The sequence below is a fragment of the Anoplopoma fimbria genome, chromosome 10, assembly GCF_027596085.1.
Source record: "Anoplopoma fimbria isolate UVic2021 breed Golden Eagle Sablefish chromosome 10, Afim_UVic_2022, whole genome shotgun sequence".
Classification (NCBI taxonomy): domain Eukaryota; kingdom Metazoa; phylum Chordata; class Actinopteri; order Perciformes; family Anoplopomatidae; genus Anoplopoma; species Anoplopoma fimbria.
This window is the reverse complement of record NC_072458.1, coordinates 8,805,055-8,817,220: the sequence shown is the minus strand read 5'-3', so window position 1 is coordinate 8,817,220 and position 12,166 is coordinate 8,805,055. Positions and strand designations below refer to the sequence as shown.

At 40.7% G+C, this 12,166-nt stretch overlaps 1 protein-coding gene across 6 annotated transcripts in view; it reads left to right on the top strand.

The window, feature by feature from the left end:
- LOC129097260 (sodium bicarbonate cotransporter 3-like) overlaps window positions 1-12,166 on the top strand; it is a 36,934-nt gene that overhangs the window by 6,078 nt on the left and 18,690 nt on the right. For all 6 annotated transcript variants that reach the window (XM_054606060.1, XM_054606059.1, XM_054606058.1 and 3 more), the window contains exons 2-6: window positions 7,310-7,391; window positions 8,845-8,994; window positions 10,457-10,595; window positions 11,252-11,412; window positions 11,613-11,801. In XM_054606060.1, coding sequence (XP_054462035.1) covers window positions 7,310-7,391; window positions 8,845-8,994; window positions 10,457-10,595; window positions 11,252-11,412; window positions 11,613-11,801 — 721 coding nt within the window. The remainder of the gene's footprint in view (window positions 1-7,309; window positions 7,392-8,844; window positions 8,995-10,456; window positions 10,596-11,251; window positions 11,413-11,612; window positions 11,802-12,166) is intronic.

Sequence of the window (12,166 nt, the reverse complement as noted above, 5' to 3'; positions counted from 1 at the left end):
GTAAAGCAACGCTGGCAAGGGGCTGAGATTAGAGGGAACCGGGCCTGTTGGCTTGTTGGGCGGCTGGTTGTTTTATTAACTGTCTGGTTGGATGAAGAGGCGTTTGGCAGCTGCGGGGTTAAAATCACTCCCACGCAAGCTCACTTACAGAAGAGAGGTTAACCTTTATGTTGTCAATGATTAAGAAAATTACTTTAAAGTGTAAAAGATGAAACGATTAGTCCATCGGCAGAAAATAAATGGGCAACTACTTTTTTTATTAATCATTTAAGTCAACAATGTCAAAAAAAGAATTGGCTCCAGTCTGTCAATTTTGAGGACTTATTAATTTCAATATCGTATAAGATAAAAATAAACATCTGAGTTATGAACGCTTGGTTGTACCAAACAAGCAATTCAAATGTGCCCCTTTCAACTCTGTCAATAAAATCATGCTAAATAATGAGTAAATGCCCATCACAGTTTTTCCAAGTTATTTCCCTGAGGAGATTTTCATCTCTAGTAGTGCCTTCTTTTCTGTGAGTCTTACTCACGCATGCACACAAGGATACACATGCATGCGCACGTGCATGACATGCCACACATTCCTGTCAATGGTGTCATACGATCCCACTGATCTACAGGTGTCCGTTATGTGCCAAGATATGCAGCGAAGCGCAAGAGAGAAGTAGACTGCTTTCCAATAAACAAGGATTTAAATAGGTCAAGTAACAGTGGACATACAATTAGTTGATTAATCAACATATTCGTAAAGGTAAGTTTCTCCACCAAAAAAATCACACAAAAGCACCACTTTAAATCCAGCAAGTTTCCCAGCAATGAGCTCATAAATTTCTTGGAAATAAGCCGCAGTAAGGAAAATGCCACAGGGTATTAATTGAGAAAATAACCCAAAGAAATGCTCTAAAAACACAAACACAGTACTTACAAAAAAAGAAATGTGTTACTTTGAATATGTCAAGTTACCACTATTGCTACTAGTTGCCAATATGAAAAATATATATACCAAGCTGCTAATTAAATATAGCCTGTAATTGAAGAAATGCAGATTTGAGACACAATGTCATGAAATGTTTATTCAACTCTGGCATTTACTGAGGCTTCACTTGAATAACAATTTAAGGTATTGTAAAACGACACAACAAATGCCTTTTAGAGTTATTCATATCTTGATGACAAACCCCTCCGTATACATACATTAACAAAGCCTGTTCTCACCATTTAACGTGGCTCATATCACAACCTTCATCTTGTACTCCGGAAATCCTTGTATAAAGTTCAATGGCGAGTTCAAATGGAGTGTTTTCTTTGCTATTGGATGGAAACATGGTAAGCCTCGTGTTTACTCTTAAAGCTTCATGTGAACCATAAATCCTCACTCCTGCATAATACCCTATAATACTGGCTGTAAAAATCCTCATATACATATGCACACGCTTACAGTAATTATTTTAACAGCCCTTTATGATTTCCTTCATGGATACAGCATGGAAACTAAAGTAGATGGTGGCACATTTATATTTTTTAATTACTATTATTGAATTATGTTTGTACTGTCTATAGCACATAATAGATCTGTCTTTATTAGCAGCTTTATCAATTATTAAGCGGGTCTTTCTCTCTGATGAGCAGTCATGAAAACACTTGTATTAGTAAGTTGCATGGAATTTCTGACCATTTTTAAAAACTGCAGCAGATCAAACTGATGTTTTTGGTTTTGATAGGCTGCTACCACTTCATTGGCTGCCACTTAAGTAGCCCTCACAGTAAAAATGTACAGCAAACTACAAACTTTTGCAGCAACATTTCAAGTCCGTAGCTTGTGAGTTTCATGCTCAAAATACTTTTTGAGTTTAACTGTAAAACTAATAGCAACTGGGGTCATTTTTTTTGCCTAACTTGTATCATTACTATTTTCCTAATCTTGTTGTACTTCATATTGTTATTTCCTGACTGATCTGGTTGGGAGGAGATAAGTTGGGGTGGTTGCAATCTCGGAACCCAATGTATATCAGTCAGATCAGATATGCTTCTGGGGACAAGGGGCTATATTCTTGAGGTTCTGGTGTAGCCAGTAGATATCCTTTTCCATGCCCTGCTCATTGTTTACAGTCCGATTAGTAACCTGAGATGCAAGACTAGGGTCGGAGTTGAGAGACACTGCGTAGCTGGCAGTTTACATTCAGATTTTAAACCAATGCAAAGCGAAATCATCGACAGACGATAGCCTGTGGGTTCTGCCTGTATTCCACCTCTTTTGTTCTCCACATGAACTGTTTACTTTATTCAACCACAGCCTGTTCGAACATAAAACTAAAAGAAAAAAGATAGATGATTACATTACATTACATTACAGTCATTTAGCAGACGCTTTTATCCAAAGCGACTTACAATCAGTAGTATATTACATATCATTCACCCATTCACACACTGATGACAGGCTACCATGCAAGGTGCCACCATCAGACTCTAACTAACATTCATCATCCAGTCCACACCGATGGCAAGCCTTCGGGAGCAACTTGGGGTTAAGTGTCTTGCCCAAGGACACATCGACTGCTGAAGCCGGGTATCGAACCACCGACCCTCTGATTGGAGAACTACCTTGCTACCTTGCTCTCCACTACGCCACAGCCGCCACAGATGATCCCCAGCCGCAGATTTTCACCATTTTATTCTAACAGCATTCCCACAAGACGCCCATGTGAGAAAGAATAGAGGATGAGGGGGCCGGATTGGAGAACAGAAAGATAAGAAATGATGAAGTTTAAAGTGACACTTTCACTTTAGGATTTGATTGTGTTGTCTTGGCAGGTTGTCTGCTGGTGATGCCTACCTCTCTCTTGATTGTTATCTAAAGTGTTTTGAGAAAAGCCAGGCAGGGTTTTAACACGCACCAGACTCCATGCATGCTTTCGCTTCTTCTGAACTCAGACTAGAGGTGACGTGGTGTTCCCTGGTGACAATCAAGGGGCTTGTGATCAGAATTCCCCTCCGTGCTAGACATCTGTTTTGCCAGTGGTAGTTGGAGCAGAATGTAGCGCATCCCATGAGTAATGTTTCTGTCGTGTGGCAGCACACAGGCCATGAAACACTGTGCTAATATTTACGGCTACAGTGTTTCCTAGATAAAGCTCATACCATGGTTACATTGTTTCCATCTATCTTTGTATCTGGATCACTCTCTGATATTTATTTGGCAGTTTACTGTTGTATTGATCCAGATCTACTTGGATCATCTGACCTGCAGCTTTGCTCATCACTCATTAGTTTCAGACAGGTTTGGTGCCATACCTAAAACACACATAGTATAATATTGCTCATTACCAGACACTCTCTGGATGCACACAGGAAAGCAAACAGTGCTAGGCCCACAGTCTGGCTTTCTTTTCTGTGTAGATGTAGCCAGAGATGTGTCTGCCTTTTGTCAACAACATCTCTTGATGTTGCCGCACGGTAGCTTTTCTTACCCAGCTGGCAATTCTTCTGCCCTCCCCACTGGCACTGCTCCTGTGGCCCGACCACAGCTGTGCTTTGTGGGCATGGCATGGGGACTGCGGGTGATAGACTAGGAGTTTATTTTAGACAAAGCTGTGTGACAGGTTGCATCATATGTTCTCATATGTTCTTTCATACAGTATAATTAACAGATTTGTAGAAGTGGTATTTTAAGAAGCTTAAGATCAGATTCATGAAGCAGGATTTCTTTTCACACCAGCTTTGTGTGCTCTGCTTGTAAACATTGGTTCATGTGATTCTGGCAGAGTGAGAAATTAGAACAGTGTCTGGTAGCCAGACTTTGTTCAAAAAGTTCATCCAACAATTTATTTTAATTAAGTTTTTTTTAATTTAGTTTTTTCTAATAAAATAGTTATTTTAAACACATCGCAAGACTTTTAATCTTGGTTAATCTTTATTTTACATTTATAGCAAATTAAAAGGCTTTTTATATTGAAAGTAATTACTACACACTGCAATCAAGTACAGATGTAATCACTAAATGCATCAGCTAGTGTGACTGACACAAATTACCCTGAGGAACCATTCCAGTGTAAGTCACCCGTGGTCAGTTTTACTCGCCCTTGGTGTGCTCTGGAGGGGGGGAAATAATTCCAGTAACTAGAGATAGATTAATTTCGGGCAGCTCTCCTCCCTGTGGCTGAATTATTACCGCTCCTCATGAAGGCACTGTCAGAGAGCAACACGGCTCATTATCATGCAAATCCACTAGCAACTGAAACACAGGCACACAAGTGCACACGCAGACACAATCACAGATGGCATCATTCACCGTACGTGGGGTTCTAACAGGGGAATGGTAATGTATGTGTGGAAATCTGAATTTCATTGACGACATATACATAGTAGGAAGCTAGTAATGAAACAGGGGAAGCAGGAGACAGACAATGAGTACGTGCTTTCTATCAGAATGAAACTTCAGTGTGGTAGGCTGTCGGGGCTAAGACACACACCAGGCCCTGATGTCATCCACGTATCCCGTGTCTTTTTCAGCATGTGGCTGTCATTGCCTTTTTGTTTCCACACTCTCCTGCTTGGCAGCAGTGCCTCTCTGTGATTGGTTGAAGGAACTGAAAGGATCATCCAATTGGGGATTGTGTTGCATCAAAGAGTTTGTACACGAGACTGGAGACCGGCGCATTTGTAGTTGTTGCGGTGCAGTGTCTGATCATGTTCCATGGTCTGTGTATAGACCGAATGTTAGATATTTAACATAAATCATAGACGTGTATATTTTTTTTATCACTTTGCTGAATACAGTCTAAAAATGAATGCCTGCGTATTTCAACTGAGCCCAACTTGTCCCAACCTGTTATTAAAACAGAAGCTTTTCAAAAAACAGGACTAAAAGAAACCGTTAGCTAGGATCCCCACTATGGACCATATTTGTCATATCATTTTATATATCTCTAATCAGGCTGATCTTATCAGCCTGGCTGTCAGAGCCACCACTGGCTAACAGCCACCCTGTGGTGTTTATAGACCCTATATGAAACAGTGTCTAAAATAAGCCTTTCCTTCCTGGTCTCGATACAGCATCTCTGTGTGTTCTTAGAAAACAGCTGGACATATTAAGGTTTTTAAAGGTGTGAAATTCAGTGGGGGGGAGGCATTTAGTTCTGTATTGGCCACACATGTAGCAGTAATTGGAGACGGTGTCTCTGTGGCTGCCAAAAATATTCTGGCTTTTAAAGTGCTAGTGAAACGGAAGATAGAGAATCCTTAGCTTCTCTACTTTTACATTCTTCACAGTGAAATACAATATTTGAGCGGTGTACAGTTACAAGAGGGATTTGAATTAAATCCTTGCATTTGAATAAACCCAGATAGACTTGGAGTTTAGCGCAATACAGAGCTACAGAGGACTGTTGGCTCCACACACACACCTCCCTCACCTGTTGTCAGACCCAGATGAGGATGATGATGATGACGGAGTGATGAAAGGGAAACTTAAACAACTTTCAACCAGCTCTGTGTCACTGCAGTGCGGGCAGTACATTCAGATGAACAGCGCCCAGCCTCCCTCCATGCCCCCAGGCAGCACCGCATTCAAGTGTACATCTGAACAAAGTTTGATTTAAGATTGAAAGTTAGCTAGGATCGGGTTTCTTAAATGTTGAGGTGAAGCGTGCTCTGCTGATGGTTAAGGCTGTGAATTTAGATAACAATACTATGCGTGTCTGGGTACTGTAATTGGAGTTTGAAGGCACTATAATTTGATAAAGAATATTAATAATATGCACCTTTTTGCTGCTACGCATCCTGACAGCTTTGTCTCCTCTAATTGGATCTTTCCATCTCCTGATTTTTCCATGACATTGATATCAGGCTTATTATTTTCACTAATGTCATAACCTTTTTATAATGAGTGTAGCCAGCCTCTTGACGTTGCTGTGAAAGTCTCCCTTTATGGCACAGACCATATGAACATGTTTTCCAATACAGGCTAATTAGTTTGTGTAAAATAGCACACATATAAACACATAGACAGCCTAGTAGAGATCCAATGATAACAACAACACTTCAAGTTATTGAAGAAAACAGATTAACAAGAGGTTAATCTGCTTGATAAACTAATCTATTATCAATCGGCCCAATCCGACCTGTTTGTCAGAGTATGTAGCCTAATCGTGTTCTGACTACATTTTAAGCAAGAGATCAATTATCACACTACTAATCATTAAGTTAACTGAATTATGTTTTCCTCCAGATCATGGTCTGAGCTGTTTCTCTTGACTGTTTAATGGAGTTGAAAGCAGCTGTCAGTGTTGGCCTTTTGCAAAAACAAAGTACTTTGTTTTCTGTACTTTAACACATAAAACCAGAGATGTTGAGGGATTTGGAATGGGGTGAGAAAAAAAAAAAAAAAAAAAAAAAAATCAGCACTCCCTTCATATCTCTCCACAAAAACTACAGGGCGATTAACGTATTTGTAGTGTTTGAGGAAAAATGTAAGGATCTCCATGCTGTGTTGTTCCCACCAGTCTTATCACAGCCAAGCCAATCCTCGCCAAGCTACTCGGCTTAGTGGAAAAACTGCAGTCTGATAGACAGGGTTCCCACGCGTCCTGGAAAACCTGGAAAACAGTTGACCCATTTTCCAGTCATAGAAAACACATGGAAAAGAGAGGAAAAAGTCAAATTACCTGGAGAAACTGTGTGTGTCAACAGTCTCCTATTATTAAAATGAACTACTAGGTTATCTATCAGAGCCCCTGAAAACGGAAAACATTGGCATCTGAAAGGGCGGACTTATGTTCAGGATCATATTACTGTTGAAATGTGTTTATGGACGTACTTTGGGCTATGATGTAAAAACACTGTGAGCACACCCCCAAGTCATGTCACATCGTAACACATGCAGGTCAGATGACATTGCTACTCAAATGGCCAAAACCGTTAATAATGTAATCTATATTATCTTGCAAATGTCAATAAAAGCCAACACTCATTGGTATGTTTTTATCAAATTATTCTATGATCAATTTGTCATAGTTTTTAAGTACAGAGGAGCATTTCTCTGCTACATCTTACCACCACACCAATGATCCTATGTCTTCCTTTCCTGTACAACCTACCAACTTTGATTACTTTGTGATGAACAGTATATTGGAATTCTTAAAGGTTGGACTAAAGCTGAATTTTAATACATTTTCTGTTTGTCATTGTTCCTAACATTATGCTCCCGAGCAGCGATAAGAGGTCTTGTTGAATGTCTGATGTGTCTGTTATTATCTGTTTATATTTTTGTCTGTCTCTTATACTCTCTCTCTCCTCCTGTCGTTCTCAGGGTCTAGATGAGGAGGCAATAGTTGACCATGGAAAGTCCAGCTTCACCACTCAAACAAACTATGAAAGGGAAGATTTGGAAAGTAAGTTTAAAGCCACCAAGACCGAAAAATGATTCCTGTCATGAAAGTGCTTTTTTTTTTAAATTGTTGGGAAGGGTAGGTACCTAAGCCTGCACATGTAAAGTGGAAACCATTGTTGCCTTTTCTTTTTTCTATTAAAATCAATGCTTTATTTTATTTTCAGTCATTAACTTGCCGCTGGTCACTTTAAGTCTGAAACAATTAATATTATTATATATTTCTTTATGGCCCATGTGATTAGACGATGAATCAATGAATATCGTAAAATAATTGATAAGATCAGAAGTGTCAGTGCTGTTCACATGTAGAGAACGTAGCAGTGCAATATCTCCTTCAGCCCACTGCTCTTTCTTTATGTGGGTCCACCACCCTTCACATCCTCCATCCTCTATTCAATAATATCTCCATTTATCCCATTCTCTCCTTTGTGACACCCCTGTCGCCCTCTGCTCTCTGTCCAGCTAAACTGTTTATTTTCACGCCATCCTCCTCTTTCATCTCCGGTGTCTTTTCTCTCCATCGCTTCCTCTCCCTCTCTTTCTCCGTCTCTGTTTCTCCTCCATCTGTTCTGCTCGTGTGTGCGCTGCATGTCACTTGTGCCTTGAGTGCTGCATCTTGGGTTCGTTCCTTCTGGGTTCCCTTCTCAAATCAAAGAGAGATGACTCATCTGTGAAAAATGAGTATTGGCAGAGAATGTAGGGCAAAAATAGGGCGTTTGCATTTCAGATTACACGTCCTGTATGGCAGTAATAATAATGAGGGGAAGTAAACACTTGGGAGGAAGCAGAAGGGTGAGAAATTTAAATGTTGTACTCTGGTTTCCTTCAAGTAGAATATCTTGAGCACTTAAAAGAAATCGAAATAAGTCTTTGACTTCAGTTGTGAAAGACCGGGACAGTGACCCATTTATTCTAGACTTAAATTGTTTTACAATGAAGCCTTGGATTTTGAAATTGAATCTTCTATTGCATTTTGAATTCCATTAATATTTTTGCTTTCCTCCGGGAAGAATCTGACATAGTTCTTCCTTTCTCAGTGTATTAGCTATACTTACTAACAAAGGCAGAATTTAGCCGTACATAATGGGGAGACTTCAAATTCAACATATTCTACAGTCAAACACTTTCCATCAGATGTTTTAGGTGGAACCTGTCTGACTTTTATTTATTTAGCTGAGGTAAAGACACAATGTGAAAACAACTAGGTTCTACTCTTTTTCAAATATCACAATATATGTTTTCTCTCTTTACCACCTAATTGGTGGCATTCTGAGTCAGTTTGTATAATACTGATGATGTAACTTAAAGAGCGAACTTTATTCTCTCTTCTATGCTATGTAACAGTTCTTTTGTTTACAAAATGCTCTCCTGCTTTTTTTTCCTTTTCCAGTCTGTGTGAGAGTGGGTGTACAGTAAAGGGTGTCTAATTGGTTTTGCACTTTCCTTCTCCCCAGGCCACAGAGCAGTGTATGTAGGAGTCCATGTTCCTCTTGGAAGAGAGGGCAAACGGAGGCATCGCCACCGAGGACACAAACATCACCGAAAGAAGAAAGAGAGGGACTGTGAGGAGGGGAAGGAAGATGGCAGGGAATCCCCCACATATGGTTGGAAACATTCATCCTGAATGTCTTAATGCTTTCTTTAATATCAAACCCCACACCACCTTTTTACTACACCTCTCTCTAAATCCCTGCCTCTATTTAGTTTCTATCAGTCAGTACTCTACCCTGCAGTTAATGTCTACATTTAGAGCCTTCAACTGCGTTTATTCTTTCACGCACAGGACTCGCCTCAGGCAATAAATGGAAAACTTTACAATCCACAATGGACAGACCTAGCTTCCATTTGGCAAACTTTCTCAGGTGCCACTGGGTACGGGCCTCTGACACTGATTGAAGGCAGTGACATTTAAGCGATCTGTGCGTTTGTTGGTGTGAGAAATTGCTGCATCACCTCAACTGCAAGACTTATAAACTACGAAACAATGCTTTTAACTGTGAGGGGTTATTAAGGGCATATTCTCATGTCCCCAGTTTTTCACCAGCAGGCACAAATATCAGAAATTATAAAGTCCCCTAATCCTTTTATGACGACAACCCACAGCATCACGATTTATAAGACGTTCTCAAACAGCACTTTGCTCATTTACACAGTTCTACCTAAAGCTAGTGCTGATCATCCTGCTAGAGCAGAGTCACACGCACGCGCGCGCTAGAGCAGAGTCACACACACACACACACACACACGCATGCACACACACACACACACACACACACACACACACACACACACACACACACACACACACACACACACACAGTTAAATGTAGCATCATGATCCCTGCAATCTACTCCAGAAATGACAAGCAAACACCCTTCAAGGTCTTTAGAGGTCAGCAACATGAGTTTTTTGACCCAGAAAAGAGAATTGTCAATGGGTAGACCATCTTTATGATCAGGTATAAGTATGCAGCAGCAGCATCAATATGAAGTGTACTCGCATGTGCATAATACGCACCAGACCACCACACAGTGTACCCATGTGTGGACAGAAAATAACTCCCTTTTTTTGCTCCCAGTCATTCCAGCTCTGCGTCCCTGTGACGCTTAGTCTTGTAATTTGCCTTATCGATTTCCGTTTTCCCTCTCTGGTTCCAGATGTCCTGATATCTTCCCTCTAATTCAATCAGACACGAAAATAAAATAGCTGGAAAGCATGCAGGTTTTCATTATGCTCTCTCGAACACTTTCTCAGCATCAAGCCTGCAGATGTATTCCTTCTTACGTTGTCTTATGAAAAGCAGTTGTAGTGGTCTTTCTGCACCCTACCCCCAAAAAGGTATTCTCTACCAGCTTCAGAAGGCATTAAGGCAAACATTTTTTTATATAACGGATCCCTAAAAACTTCTGTTTCAGTGTGAAACCATTGGCAGGACTGTGCATCACGTCATGTTCTAACAAAAGTAAAAAACTCCACAGGGTACCTTTTTTATTATTACCTAATGCCTGGAGAGTTTTACTGTTGTTATTATTGTAAACATTGTAAATATGACCCTCTTTGTGCAGACACACCTTCCCAGCGGGTCCAGTTCATCCTGGGTACAGAGGACGATGACCTGGAGCACGTACCCCACGACCTCTTCACCGAGCTGGACGAGCTCTCCTTCAGACATGGCAGTGCCACTGAATGGAAGGAGACTGCCAGGTCAGAAAGCAACTCAGGGAATAAACAGCATGACGACAACCGCATAGAGTGAAAGCAATACTGAACGATGGACCTTTTCAAACTCGACAACATTAACATTCTAAATGGGCCCCTTTGTAGTTCCTGTTGCAATGCTTGTTGATGCATTAGCAGACAGGTAGTAATCTTGGACCAAAACAGTTGCCCTAGCAACAGAATTCCAATGAAAAGGGCTATAGAGCTTTTGGCTTTTTGTACAAAAATATTTTTTTAATGCATCTATACAATAGCTTTGTAGCAACATTTTAGAATATCTTTGACTGACAGCCCTGATTAGGTATCATGATCATGGTTATTAGTCAATATTAGCCTCGGTGGCTACGCTTACAGTACATGTGCACATTGCACATTTTTAATACCATAAACAAGGCAGTCTCCATTGGAGATCTGAAGAGACCCAGACTAGGCTCAAACTCAACCTCAGGGTCATTTTACTCAGAACTTGAAGCTTGAAATTATTATTGTGACTTAACTTGGCTTGCATTCAGAGCTCTTTCCCTCACTGTTAAAACTTGAACTATAATGCAACTCGTATAATTTTTTTGTCAATTAAAATGAGGAAATTCAAGTTCAATTTTGAAATCCGTGTGTGTTGTGCTCTTGGTGTTTGTTTACAGGTGGTTGAAGTTTGAAGAGGATGTGGAAGACGGCGGGGAGAGGTGGAGTAAGCCCTATGTGGCTACGTTGTCACTACACAGCTTATTTGAACTGCGGAGCTGCATACTCAACGGCACAGTCATGCTGGATATGAGGGCCAACAGTATCGAGGAAATTGCGGGTACACTCTTCAATACTCATTGAAAGATGCATGACCTATTCAAACCATTTTACTGTATTTCTTATGTAGCATTGTGGTGACTACTTTGAGATAAATGCAAATAGCTTTTCATTACTATGGTAATATATTACCCAGTGGTCCATACATAATCTCATGTTCTCCTTGCTGTGTGTTAACAACCCTGTCTTTGTACCACTCAGACATGCTGATAGACAGCATGGTGGCATCGGGCCAGCTGAAAGAAGATTTGCGCTACAACGTCCGGGAAGCCATGCTGAAGAAGCACCACCACCAGAACGAGAGAAAACTCAGCAATCGCATCCCTCTGGTGCGCTCCATCGCTGACATAGGCAAGAAACATTCTGACCCGCTCTTGCTTGAACGAAACGGTGAGATCCGACGAAGCACTCGAATTTCTTTTTCCTCCATCTTTTCCACCACTTGGGGGAACTATTCCTAAAAAAATCCACTGTTCAAATCCCCCAATGCCATCGTAGAAGGTGGATGGTAAAAGTGAGTAAAAAAATCTAGAGAATGATCTCAGTCGGCCCCAATAATGAAAGAGAAATCTGGGTGCTACTGACTGTGCTAACCCGTATGGCTGGCCTGGCTCGGGGTATTGAATTAATGATTGTTTTCACTCCAAAGGTTGACACTCAGGAAATATTGCTTCACCTGCAACTGGAGTCAGCATTGTGTGTGTGTGTTTATTCTTTTTTACTGGGCATGGCCGCAGTGGTGTTGATGTGTGGTG